Source organism: Triplophysa rosa, linkage group LG14 (genome assembly GCF_024868665.1).
Source record: "Triplophysa rosa linkage group LG14, Trosa_1v2, whole genome shotgun sequence".
Classification (NCBI taxonomy): Eukaryota; Metazoa; Chordata; class Actinopteri; order Cypriniformes; family Nemacheilidae; genus Triplophysa; species Triplophysa rosa.
In genome coordinates this window covers 6,818,966-6,831,493 of record NC_079903.1, presented here as the reverse complement: position 1 = coordinate 6,831,493, position 12,528 = coordinate 6,818,966, and the positions used below count along the sequence as shown (strand labels likewise).

The following is a 12,528-nucleotide window of genomic DNA, read 5'->3' as shown; positions in this document are numbered from 1 at the left end:
GATGAGGAACTATATTACGCAATACGCTTCCCGTCAGTGATGTGATGTGCAAATAAAAAAAACAGGTTTTGGCTTTAGCTGCAGGTACGAGGTCAAACAAAACGAAACGGTGAAAATCACCCACCAGGAGAAAGAACATCAAGCATAACAACATCTGCCTTTCAGTTTAAAAAAACAACCAACCTAGAGACAGATCAGAAAGTCCCTTATGCATATGCCAGAATGAAATGTAAATGATTCTTCTCAAAACAGCAGGGAAATAATTTCCCAAAACAAGAACAATGGGAGGAGAAATACAGGGCGTGCTCTTCGCTCATATACGCGATTGTGATTTTAAGATTTAGCTTTCCAATTTTTTGGCTTTATATTTGAATGCAACATGCTAATTTGTTCATTGCTAAAGCTTTTTGGTTCCGAGTCAGCATTTAAGTTTCAGTGGTTACGAGTTTTGAGATGGCCAACTGGGGAGTTTCATTCGCAGTTTGGCCTCACACAGCTGCTAATATGCGACTGATAAACGTTTAGTCTGAAACACCTGTAAAATTCAACAAACAGTGGAAATCAAAGCATTCTTCAGACAGGAACGGTTTAGAAGAACACTGCAAAAGTGAGAACAGTCCAATGGACATTTAGTGGCAGTGTAGCTACAACCCTCATGACAACCACACATATGGCCGAATTTGCTGGAATATCTGAACCCGTAACAATCAGGTGCAACTTGATCTGCCGTGTGTTTGTGTGGATACCGACGATCCTGATTTTCCGCACAAAGTGTCCATGAAAACAGAAAAACAAGTTTACTACACGCTGTGACGGATCACAGATCTATTATCAAAGCAGCGATGCATAACATAACCTGTAAACAACAGCTGAAAAAGGACGCAGATGTGCCCACAAGGGGACGGGATTATACCGTAAACCAAACAGATTATATCACATTTGAAGAAAAACAAAAGAGATTCTATTACAAAGCCAAAATGTCCCAAATACATGAAACCTGGCACTGACGTCTAATGATCTAACCTTGCTTTTGTACATAAGGATAATATTTCAGGAAAACTGCAGATTTATTTTAAGAATAAAGATACAGGGTGTCTGAGACTGAACAAGACGAGGAAATTAAGCACAGCGTGAACTTCTAAAACAAGCAATGATGTTTGCATAGTTATCAGCCCTGGGTCTATTAATAAATAACCAATGTTATCCTGCAGCACAGCTCTGTGAATAAACCTAAACAGCAACCGTGCATGTCATGATGTTAAAGGGATACTTCACCCAAAAATCATCATTTACTCACCTTCGAGTTATATTTGGAAGAATGCTTATAACCAAACAGATCTCAACACCGATTGACTCCCATAGTAGGAAAAAAACAATGGTAGACAAAAGTGCCCCAGAACTGTTTGCTGTCTTACATTCTTCAAAATGTTTTCTTTTGTTTTCAACTGAACAAAAAACATGATAAAGTAATTTTTCCAACTATGGGAGTCAATGGGTGTTGAGATCTATTTGGTTATAAGCATTCTTCCAAATTTTCTCTTTGTTCATCAGTACAAAGACATTTATACACATCTGGAACAACTCGAAGGTGAGTAAATGATGACAGAATTTTCATTTTTGGGTGAAGCATCACTTTAAAGACAGCACAAATATCCCACTACTGAACGGAGAGTGAAAAATGTCAAATAAACCTACATTCGATCATCAAAAGCGTTATGTTTTATATTTATATAAACAAATTGTTTTGTTAGCAGTCTTTATTTATTTATTCCAAAAAACGAAGTGGGTGGAAATAATATAGTCTGTGAGTGAATTACTGAACATTTCTGGCATCTGGTGGCAAACTGTAATATAACCAGGAAAGGAGCATAAGGTGATTTAAAACACTGAAACAAGCATAACTTCAGAAAAGAGTGACATTTGAAAGACCCAAAAGTCATTTATCATTACCGACACTTCTGGCTAACTTTTAGAAACTAGGCTATAACGAAGAGGTGGCCTTGAGAATTGTTTAAAAGCAGAAAGTGCCAGTGATCGTGTTTTAAAACATCAAAATAATCTAACATTGTAGGATTTTACTGGTGCCCTTTCTGAGCGAATACAACGTTGTTTCATGAGAAAGTCGTTAGGGTCACAACTTTTGATGCAAACATTTCTGTGGATCACTTCGGAACAATTTTCAGACATCGAATAAAACAAGTCTGCGCTTTATACGCGCATTGGATAGTTTCGTCACGTTCGAAATAAGAATAAAACGGGTTTTGGGGGGGGGGAGTTTTAGTCGCGTTCACAAAATAACGCTTTAACCATCGCTTCACGCGCCCAATGATGCCCAAACGTGCTGTCTAGTTAAGTTACACAGCTTCCTATATTTTGAGACGCAGCCAGCGTTGAGTGTGTTTAGTGACTGCAGCAGCATTTAATCTGCAGCTCTATGATCAGATGACGTTGACGTGTGCATTTCAGGCCCCGCTCTGTTCTTTACCTTTAAAACACGGATACACTTTACTACACACCAGAAGTGGTCCAAAACAAGTCTAAATTGACGAAGCATGTGTAGACGGCGATAGTAAATAAACCCACATTCTCCTGTATTGAACGCAGTCAGTGTAGAAATGCACATTTGGTAAATTCAAACAAAGTGCTAACGCGAATCAAACTCACCAACAGCTGGTTTCGCTTTTTCTCTTCTCTTCACTTGATCACTCCTCTTCGGGTTGATGTGTAGGTGTCTATTAGGGTTTTAAAAGTACTAGGCCAGTGTGTGTGATCTGGATCTCTATAAGCTACGTGGCTGTTTCACACTTCAATATTACACCAGATTACAGTCTCAAGCCTCGTCCACTCGCTTTTTCCCACGTCTGAAACCGTCCAGGGGCGGAGACGGATCGCGATCTTCCCGAGAAAACAACTTTTCCCCGCGAGTGTTAGTTTTTACGGCCACCTCCATCCATACGCGAGCGCAGTCTCTGAAGCGTCTGGATAATCGCCATCATTTTCCACTCAAGAATGTACACACACGTCACTGCGCATGCGTATCGCGAGCGCGTCAGCCCTCGTTACCGAAAGCAACTTTCATTTCCATTCTCTGTGTCTGTTGTTATGCAATATGTTATTCAGACATGTTGTTGACGGGAAAAGTGCAATCGAAGCACAAACGGACTTACTAGTTTTATAGTTTGTTATATAACGCTTAACTGCCGCATTTTAACTACAATGTATAGATATTTGTAGGGGAAATTATACATTTCTAACTGGATTTTTTCGTTTAATTTATTTGTTAGATGTACGACATTATCTCGAATATAGATGTCATTCTCCGTTTTTTTGCCGACAGAGGGGGCCACTGGGTCGTGTACGCGCTCGTCTCCGATGCCTACCGAATAAAACAAAAGTCTTTCATTTTTTCTAAATATATTTTTCTAGAATACCCGATTATATAAACCTCTTCTCTTATATCAATGAATATTTTTGAGCATGTTATTACAATATACATTTTGAAAATTTAGACGAAGGTAGGAATATTGGAAATGTGACCCTTTTATCCGCCAGAGAGCGACATAGGGTCGTGTAACGCTCCTCTGTGACCTGTGCCTAATGGAAAAGGATTCAGAAATAGTTCCGTTTGACACCGAGCTTCATTAAGGAGTTTGTCTTCTAAAAATTGGTGTTTATATAAAGTGATCACAAGAATGATGCACGCCCAGCAGGTGGCGCTGCTGCAAACTTTCTAGTAATTTTTTAAATATAAAACGTCCAATTAATGCCCACTTTAATTGTATTTTTAAATAGCTGTTTGTTTATTTATATTTAATAAAATTCCCATTTAAAAAAAGAAGACGAATACAATGTTCTTCGTTTCAGGTTTTTCACATACCTTCTATTTAACTCCAGGTATGATTTATTGCTTTCTCCCTGCTATTTACCTACAGAGTCCAAATCTGTAGAGATTGTTTATGTTTGAAGAGTTTCTCCCATTACAGCCAAAACGTCCTGCATTTGTTTTTATCCTCCATCTTTTTCTCCAAACAACGTATTCAAACTAAATTATTAATAATAGCACTAAAAAAAAAGCAGGGCAAAGAGTAAGGATCCAAGTGCATTATTAAATCCATGAGATAAGTAACATATTGCCAAAATGAAGGACAAGACAGACAAAAATACAACAATTTGTTAGCAAATTGTGGCCTTTTTAATGATATTTGTGATACCAATATTTATGATGTGCAATATATGGACATTTTAGGATTACCATGCGATCATGGATGATTTACATATGTGTTTCAGAATCTACCATGTATAGATGTATTATTTTAATTTAATTTTAATTAAATTTCATTTGATATTATTTAATGCGTAAAATAACTTGGGTCTATATTGCCTGTATAGCCATTATATTGTCCCATCTGCTGCCTAGTTATTGGTACCAACCCATTTTGGTCTGCCAACTCAATACCCCACCATACCTCATGCCTAACATTCAATAACATTAAAACCGTCTCAATTAAATTGTAACATAGTAATAAATTAGGGTTGTCAAGCGATAAATCGCAATTAAAAGCATCCAGAATAAAAGTTTGTGTTTACATAATATATGCCTGTGTACTGTGTATATTAATTTTGTATTTACAAACACACACATGCATGCACAAAAATATTTTAGAAAATTATAAAATATAGAAATAAAAAAATGTTTAAACATAATTTAAATTATTTGTAAATAGAAATAAATACATCTAAATCTTTCTCTCTCTCTGTACAGTATAGGCCTATATACATGAATACATACAAAGCAGTACACAGACATATTCTGGATGCGATTAATCATTTGACAGCCCTACAATACATGTTTACCAGTATTTATTGTCTGTTCACATTACTTCCTTTACATTACAGTCAAACACCTTATTTTTCAAAATAATCAATCCTGTTTTCCCCAAAAACAGGAATTTCCCCAATTCCTGCAATTACAACAAAGTTTAACATGCTGATATACACACACAGAACATCTATCACTTTCAGAGGAATAAAAACTGTAAAAACAAAATAACCGCTAAGTAACAGAGTAACAGTATAGAATGGATGTGTATAGTACATAATAGATTATTTATTCCTGGATTAAATCATCAATGTTGAAATTCATTCTGAAATCATGGACATTGGGAGGTTGAAACACAAAGCAAGGTGTGGACATTGTTGAGTCACATGCAAGATTACAAGATTTGTTTTATCAGATGAAAAATAAAAAACCAATAGATTTAAGCAAAGTCTTAATGTACTTTACACATAAGCTCATTTGCATTTAGGTGAAACCATTTTCAGCACTCCCTCCATATGCTATTGGTTGGACAAACAGATAGACCCGCCCCATGGCACTGATAGAGCAAAAGTTATATTTTTTGTTGAGGTTACAATTGTTTTTTGTTTTGTGCCACTAGAAGTGCAGAAATGACACGCTTCACCTCTAATGAAAACGTACAGTATATGTGATGTACTGTATCTGTCCCCTAGGAGGATATCGTCTTCCTCTTAAGGTATTCGGGGAATTTACCTATGTTTTTCCTCAAGTCCCAACAGGTCCCAAGCACAACACGCCAGTCTTAACTCTCTTGCTGTCTGGCTCTTTCACATTGTGCTCTACAATACAACTTTGCCCTCTCGATGCATTCTCCCGCCAAAAGCTTATAAAATTTTCCCCCACGAAAAAGAAAAGCAGTGGATCCAGGCAACTGTTTCCCGAAGCCAGACAATGTGTGACAACCGCAGCCTCTCTCAGCCGTTGAATGTAATAACATGATTCCCCATAGCCGTTCTTTATAACCTCCATCTCAGCCTCCAAGAAGATGGTTCGCACTACGTGATACGGCATGAAGCACGTGAGAAATATAAGAAGCACGATGATGACAAGAGAGCAAGACTTCTTGTGATTAAACTGAGATCTCTGACTCTTCAGCTTCAGCAAATAAAAGGCCGCGAAAACATAACACACCGAGATGACCGCAAAGGGCATGACGAAGCCTAAAACCAAGACACCACGATTCAATATAATGATAGTCTCCAGCAGGGACGTGTCCAATTCCAAACATTTCGTTCGGCCGTGTTCACCCTCAGAAGTTCCTGCTCTCAGAAGCGGGATGGAGGTCACGGAAACGATCAGCCAGACAACGATGCATATCATCCACGCTCTCCGAGAGCTTTGCCAGCGGATGTAATGGAACGGCTTAACGATAGCCACGAAGCGCACCACGCTTAAGACCATGAGGAAGTAAATGCTGCCGTACATGTTGATGTAGAAAATGTAGGACATGATTCGGCAGGTGACGTCTCCGAAGGCCCAGTCGGACTCCATGAGATAGTAGGAGGCTCGGAGCGGTAGCGAGCACACCATCATCAGGTCGGACATGAGGAGATTGACCATAAGGATGTTGACTGGAGAGGAAGCTACCGTTGTTCTCCATGTTCTGATGAAGAAGAATAGAGATATGAGGTTGCCGATCAGCCCAAGGGAAAAGATGAACAAGTATGTAGCCGGATAGATGGTATACTTGAACTCAGTGATGGAGCAGTTGTTTGTGGTGTTCCACAAGTTTGACTGCTCCATGGTGGGACTGAGAAGGTCTGTGATCTGGAAATAAAACAGAGAGAATAATCATTTTTATGAGAATTTTCATTTTGGACGAACTATCCCTTTAAGAATGTCTTCTTATAGCATTGAGATCTGTCTTGGAATGAATTTTCATTTTTTCAAATGATTTGTCATCATTTGCTCACCATCAAGTTGTTCCAAATCTGTATAAATAACTTTGTTCTGCAGAACACAAAGAATCATGTTTGCAAGAATGTTTTATTGTAACCAAACAGTTCTGGGGCATCATTGACTAAATTTAGCAGGGAAAAAACTAATATGGTAGTCAATGGTGCCCCAGAACTAAATGGTAGTCAATGTTGCCCCAGAACCATTTGGTTTCCCACATTCTTCAAAATATCCTGTTAGAACAAATACATTTAGACTACGTTCAACTGCCACCAAAATCAGATTTTTTTTGCTTGTGTGACTGCATGACAGTGCGAACAGGACAAACCACATGGAATCCGATCTTTCAAATCTGATCTGAGCCACTTCCATATCTTCCATATCGGATACATATAGGTCTGATGTTTCGCAATGTGACCTCAGTCTGAACGGTAATGTGGGAATTCATGCGGCTTTTGCGGCATTCTAGATCAACATGCGTCACAATTTTGCCCTGATTTTAAGCTTCACGCGCCATTCTGGTAACGGTGGTGCACCATCCATCAGCTCGGTTGCCAAACATTAAGCATCAAATTATAACTTGAGGGTGATTAAATGATGAATTTGAATTTTTATTTTGGGGTGAATCATCCCTTTAAGAACGTCATATTACAGATATAGCATTAAGATCTGTTTTGGAATTAAAGGGCCAAGCCAAACCAAAAATGAAAATGCTGTCATCATTTGCTCACCCTCAAGTTGTTCCAAAACTGTATGAAGTTCTTTGTTCTGCAGAACACAAAGAACAATATTTGAAAAATGTGGGAAACCAAACCGTTTGCGGCACCATTGACTAGTATAGGGGAAAACTACACTGTAAATTGTAATGAATGTGCTAATTTATTTTTTTTAGTTGACTTTACTTAATGTGCAACTGCTTGTTGAGATTAATAATGTAGATTAAGTAACGGGTACTATTTGGGTTAAAATTCTTAGTTACTTAAATATCCCTAGTTGAATTAATGCAATTTGAATGAGTGCCATTTTGTTCTGCTAACTGATAAGTGTCTTAAGAGAGTAGAGGTTTCCAAATGTTATTTAAACGTAACTAAACACAAAATATTGTGTTAATAATTAGCGTTGATACAATATGAGGTATAAATGGTTTGATTTAAATTAAGAATGTGTGGTATGTTTTTTAAATAAGTGAAAATAGAACATAAAAAGTCTTAAAAGCATTTGTTATACTTATGTAATTTGTCATTTGACTTTATGTAATGGTTGTTAAAATATTATTTAAGTAGGTTTCACGTCAGCACGAATTTACTACGAATTCTGCTTTTAAGACTATATAACACAAACATTAAGTTGTCGCCTCTGCAGTACCGTATTTGCCTCTAGGGGTCAATACGCACAGGCGGGATTCAGGCTGAAACATGAGAAGAAACTCAACGGTCGTCGGACGTACACCTTTTCAGATGCTGACACGCAGGCTCGTGCGGCGCCACTTTCAACCGCGGCGAAATATTTCTGTCAGCATCAGACATCAGAAACATCAGTCTGAGGTAATTATCTCACAAAACAGCAACTATTAATGTATTCTAGAAAAAATGGCATCCCCTTGGCCGTGCAAGTACTGTTCATATTCCACAGGCAAAAGAGTGCTTTTACTGAAGCATTACAGATTAAAACATGGAAACTACACTCGTGTATCACCAGTGCCGTGTTTATACAAAGACTGTTTGTGCACATTTAAGTCGTTCAGTGCTGTAAAGGTGCATTTATCCACTCATCACGCATCAGATTCTGTGAAAACAAATGTCGTAAAGGAGGTAACGTTTTTCAGTGTGAGTTATGCGATTTTGTGGAACCCTGTACAAAGGCAGATTTGAGGAGGTATTAGCGAACACAACATGTGATCTCATTTTATATGTATTCTTGTTTCAGGAATCTCTGGTGACTCTTCAACACACTACAGTTCTTCGTTGCATCCCTGTTCTTCTTGGAGACAAGCCCTCAGATTTTTTCAAACTCTGCTTTGTAAGTAGCCATAATGAATATTATGATAAATATTGCTAATTTTTTATGTGGTTAAAGTGATAGTTCACCCTAAAAATGAAAATTTTGTCATCATTTATTCACCCTCTTGTCATTTTAAAACTGTATGATTTTCCTCCTTCCACAGAACACAAAAGAAAATATTTTCAAGAATATTGGTAACTGGCACCCATTCACTTGCATTGGTTTTGAGTCAAACAAATAGAAGTGAATGGGTGCCAGCGCTGTTCTGCTACCAACTTTCTTCAAAATATCTTTTTTTGTGTTCTGCGCAAGGTCTTACAGGTTTGAAGAAGATGAGTAAATGACACAATTTTCATTTTTGGGTGAACTGTCACTTTAACTGTATTGCAGTGTTTGTTGTTTTTGTCAGGTTTTTGGATAAAACTGCTTGCAGAATCTAGAAAATGCTGATTATTGAATAAAATATAAAAACGTGTTTCATATAACAGATATGTACGTATAGTCCACAACACATAATAATTGACAGAAATAACCAAGCTCAAAAGTTTATATGCAGTTGATTCTTAACACTATGTGATGTTACTTGGATCATCAACAACTCTTTGTATGATGTGATGTCTCAGAACAAACATGTGACTTGTGAAAAACTATTACAACAGTTGTTGACTCTGTGTAACATCAGAGTATCAGAACCGCGTATGTAAACATTTCAACGGGGTCATTTTTGTTAATTCAGTTATTAGTCTGTCTTGTGGATAATATGTAAACATATGTTATGTTAAATAGCTTGTTAGTAGCATTACAAAATTAAAAACTTTTCATTTTTCATTCCTCTTATTCTTTAATTGTCAACATTTAATGGATTCTGAAATATGCATATATAAACTTAAGACCACAACTGTGTAAATAGTTCTTTATTTAATTGTTTTGAATAATCTCTTTTCAGGACTCGGATAAGAACGACTTTGAGCACGTTGCTGTTGGCATTCTGACAGTCATCAATGAAGATTCTCCTCACTCTTCTTCGCTAATCCATGCAGATCCTGTCTCCACATCATAGAGTGAGATATCGCAATGGATGAAGTCTGAGATATGCCTCTTGCTGTTTGTCTCTTGTTTGGACTGTCGTATGCACTCCATCTTGATTACCCGAAGTGCATGAAGAACACATTCAACTTTATCCAGCAAGTTCTGCTTGTTTTATACTGTTTCAGATATGCAAGAAATGTAATCATTTTTTATGCCTCACAATGCATTAACATTGTGAAAAATAAATGTTTTGAAACGTTATGATTTGAGATCTGTGGCTTTTTTATTACCATATGGATTAAACAAAAAAGACTATAAAAGAATGTAAAGAAAAACATGTTACATTTGCTTTAACTGTTTAAGTAAGCTTTACTGAACATGTTGGAGTAGGTTACTGTCACTGCTTCACAGTGGTAAGCAATGGTGCCCCAGAGGTCAATGGTGTCCCAAAATTGGTTGGTTTTCCACATTTTTCAAAATATCTTGTTTGAACAAATGCATTTATATAGATTTGGAACAACTTAAGAGTGATTCAATGATGAGAGAAATTTCATTTTGCGTGAACTATCCCTTTAAGAATGTCATAGCATTTAGATCTGTCTTGGAATTAAAGGGCCTAGCCCTATCCAAACCAAAAATGAAAATTCTTTTTTCAAAAATTCATCATTTGCTCACCCTCAAGTTGTTCCAAACCTGTATGAAGTTCTTTGTTCCGCACAACACAAAGAACAATATTTGAAAGAATGTTTGTAACCAAATAGTTCTGGGGCACCATTGACTGAAAATCTACTATGGTAGTCAATGGTGCCCCAGAACGGGTTGGTTTCCCACATTCTTCTATATATTTTCTTATGTGTATAACAGAACAAATACATTTATACAGATTTGGAACAACTTGGAGGTTAAAGGATGACAGAATTTTCATTTTGGGGTAAACTGTCCCTTTAATTATTAAATCATCGCCGCTCACTTTTGGCCATGTATTGTATTAACCAATCTATGATGTATCTAATGTATCCAATCTTTTCTCTCTATCTTTCATTTACTTGTAGTGTATATTGTAATGGGGCATATCAAATAACACATCAACTTCCAAGAAATGTTGCATCCAATTAGATCGGAGCCACAGAGACCTTTAATGCCCATAACCATGGAAACGTAGACTAATGTTGCTCACATAAAATGTATGCAGCCCATTAAAATGTAGCTGTAAAAACCAATATTCTTTCATTTGTAAATTTAATTTAAACCAGTTGTAAAATAATATATAATTTATGTTAAAATGTGCACACAGCTGGCAACTCTTCAATAAAAACAGATGTTAGATGAAACGGGATATGATACTGTAAGAATTTTAAAAAGCCCAGAGCCAAAACACTGAGGTTTCAATAAAAAGTTGTAATTCAAGACAAAAAACATGCACGCGACCAAAGTTACATCAACCAAATTTGAACTGATATTCAAAGAAGAAGAAGAAATGAAATGGTTGCGTGACATGGAGTAAACACTGACAATTTAAGTAAACATTGCATTGCATTGCAAAGCATTTTTCTGAATGTTTTCATTTTGATCTTTGAATGTTTTTGAACTCTCAGCATGTTTTAACTTGTTAAAAAGTATAATAAAATTATTCAGTTAAATTGTTGTTGATCCGGTCTTTCTTGCTAGTTTTACAATTTCAAAATACATTACATCTGTAAGAAAAGAATGAAATCCTAATTCTGTACATTCACGATATCTGTGGCAAAGTATGAAGCATCAAAATACACTGGAATAAAATGTCTGGACTTGATGCATGACTAAAACTCTTTTGAACTCTTATGTACAAGACAGAAAATTATTTTAATAATGTTGTTATCATTAATAAATATGAATAAAACACTGTGCTGAAGTTTTTACATGCACGTTTTTACCTTACGGTTTTTCCTGTAAAATTACATGTCTTTTTTGTAAATGGACGGTTTTTGATCATATTTCAAAAATACTTAAAAATCTATAAAAAAAGTAAAATTCCATAAATTACAGTTTTTTGGACATTGCGTGAAAATCTGTAAATTACATTTTTTACAGTGTAAACCATTTTCCAACACCAGCATGCCAAAACTCATCTGGAAATTATTTTCTTTAACAAGATTAAACTTACCTGTCAAGAGTTAACCGAATAGCACGAAATCCTCAGAGGGTACCCACAAGTATGAACTGAGACGTATGAAAAGATAAAAGCGTTGAGATGAAGTTGTTTAAAGTCATAGCTTGCTCTCCACACTGCTGCAGCTCTGAGGACTGATTCACTTTCTCCAGTTTCACTTCCAAAAGACACACCCATTCATCTTTAATTTCCACATGACTTATCTCAATCTTATATATAATACCCCATATAAAATGATTTATAGATATTGAAACATACTGTTACTTATGGAATAGCGTAGTGTTTTAGATACCATAAACACTTGTAATCCACAGGTATTCAGCTGCCGTAAAAGTATGCACTAGAGTCTGATCCAAAGTGAACAGAATTTGTGTCTGTGAACATGGTTGAGTGAAGGTTATGAATGACCAACATTGCTAAGTATGTGCATGAGATGTGACTGTTGAGAATAAACTTACATGAACATACTGTGTATGTGAAGTGAAATATTTCAAGTTTACCAACAATTTATGTTTTTAACATTGAAATGATTTTAAATAAGTAAAAATTGCAGCAACTATGATAACAAAACTACATAAAAACGAATAAATCAGCC

At 36.3% G+C, this 12,528-nt stretch overlaps 2 protein-coding genes across 4 annotated transcripts in view; both read right to left on the bottom strand.

Annotated features, from left to right (window-relative positions):
• fndc3a (fibronectin type III domain containing 3A) overlaps nucleotides 1-3,016 on the bottom strand; it is an 83,652-nt gene extending 80,636 nt beyond the window's left edge. For both annotated transcript variants that reach the window (XM_057350996.1, XM_057350997.1), the window contains exon 1: nucleotides 2,665-3,016. The gene's annotated coding sequence lies outside the window, so the exon portion shown is untranslated. The remainder of the gene's footprint in view (nucleotides 1-2,664) is intronic.
• Nucleotides 3,017-4,169: 1,153 nt separating this feature from the next.
• Nucleotides 4,170-12,051, bottom strand: cysltr2b (cysteinyl leukotriene receptor 2b). 2 transcript variants are annotated; one of them, XM_057351026.1, is made up of 3 exons: nucleotides 11,928-12,051; nucleotides 6,546-6,625; nucleotides 4,170-6,461 (listed from the first exon to the last, which is right to left on the bottom strand). In XM_057351026.1, exons 2-3 carry the CDS (start codon nucleotides 6,599-6,601, stop codon nucleotides 5,564-5,566), a joined length of 954 nt encoding a protein of 317 aa, XP_057207009.1. In that variant the 5' UTR covers nucleotides 6,602-6,625; nucleotides 11,928-12,051; the 3' UTR covers nucleotides 4,170-5,563. The 2 variants fall into 2 exon arrangements, with proteins under 2 accessions (XP_057207009.1, XP_057207008.1); XM_057351025.1 differs by having other exon boundaries at nucleotides 4,170-6,625.
• Between the last annotated feature and the right edge of the window lie 477 nt (nucleotides 12,052-12,528).

Excerpts from the sequence above, each read along its gene's own strand:
- cysltr2b (XM_057351025.1), bottom strand. The coding sequence starts at position 6,601 with ATGGAGCAGTCAAACTTGTGGAACACCACAAACAACTGCTCCATCACT.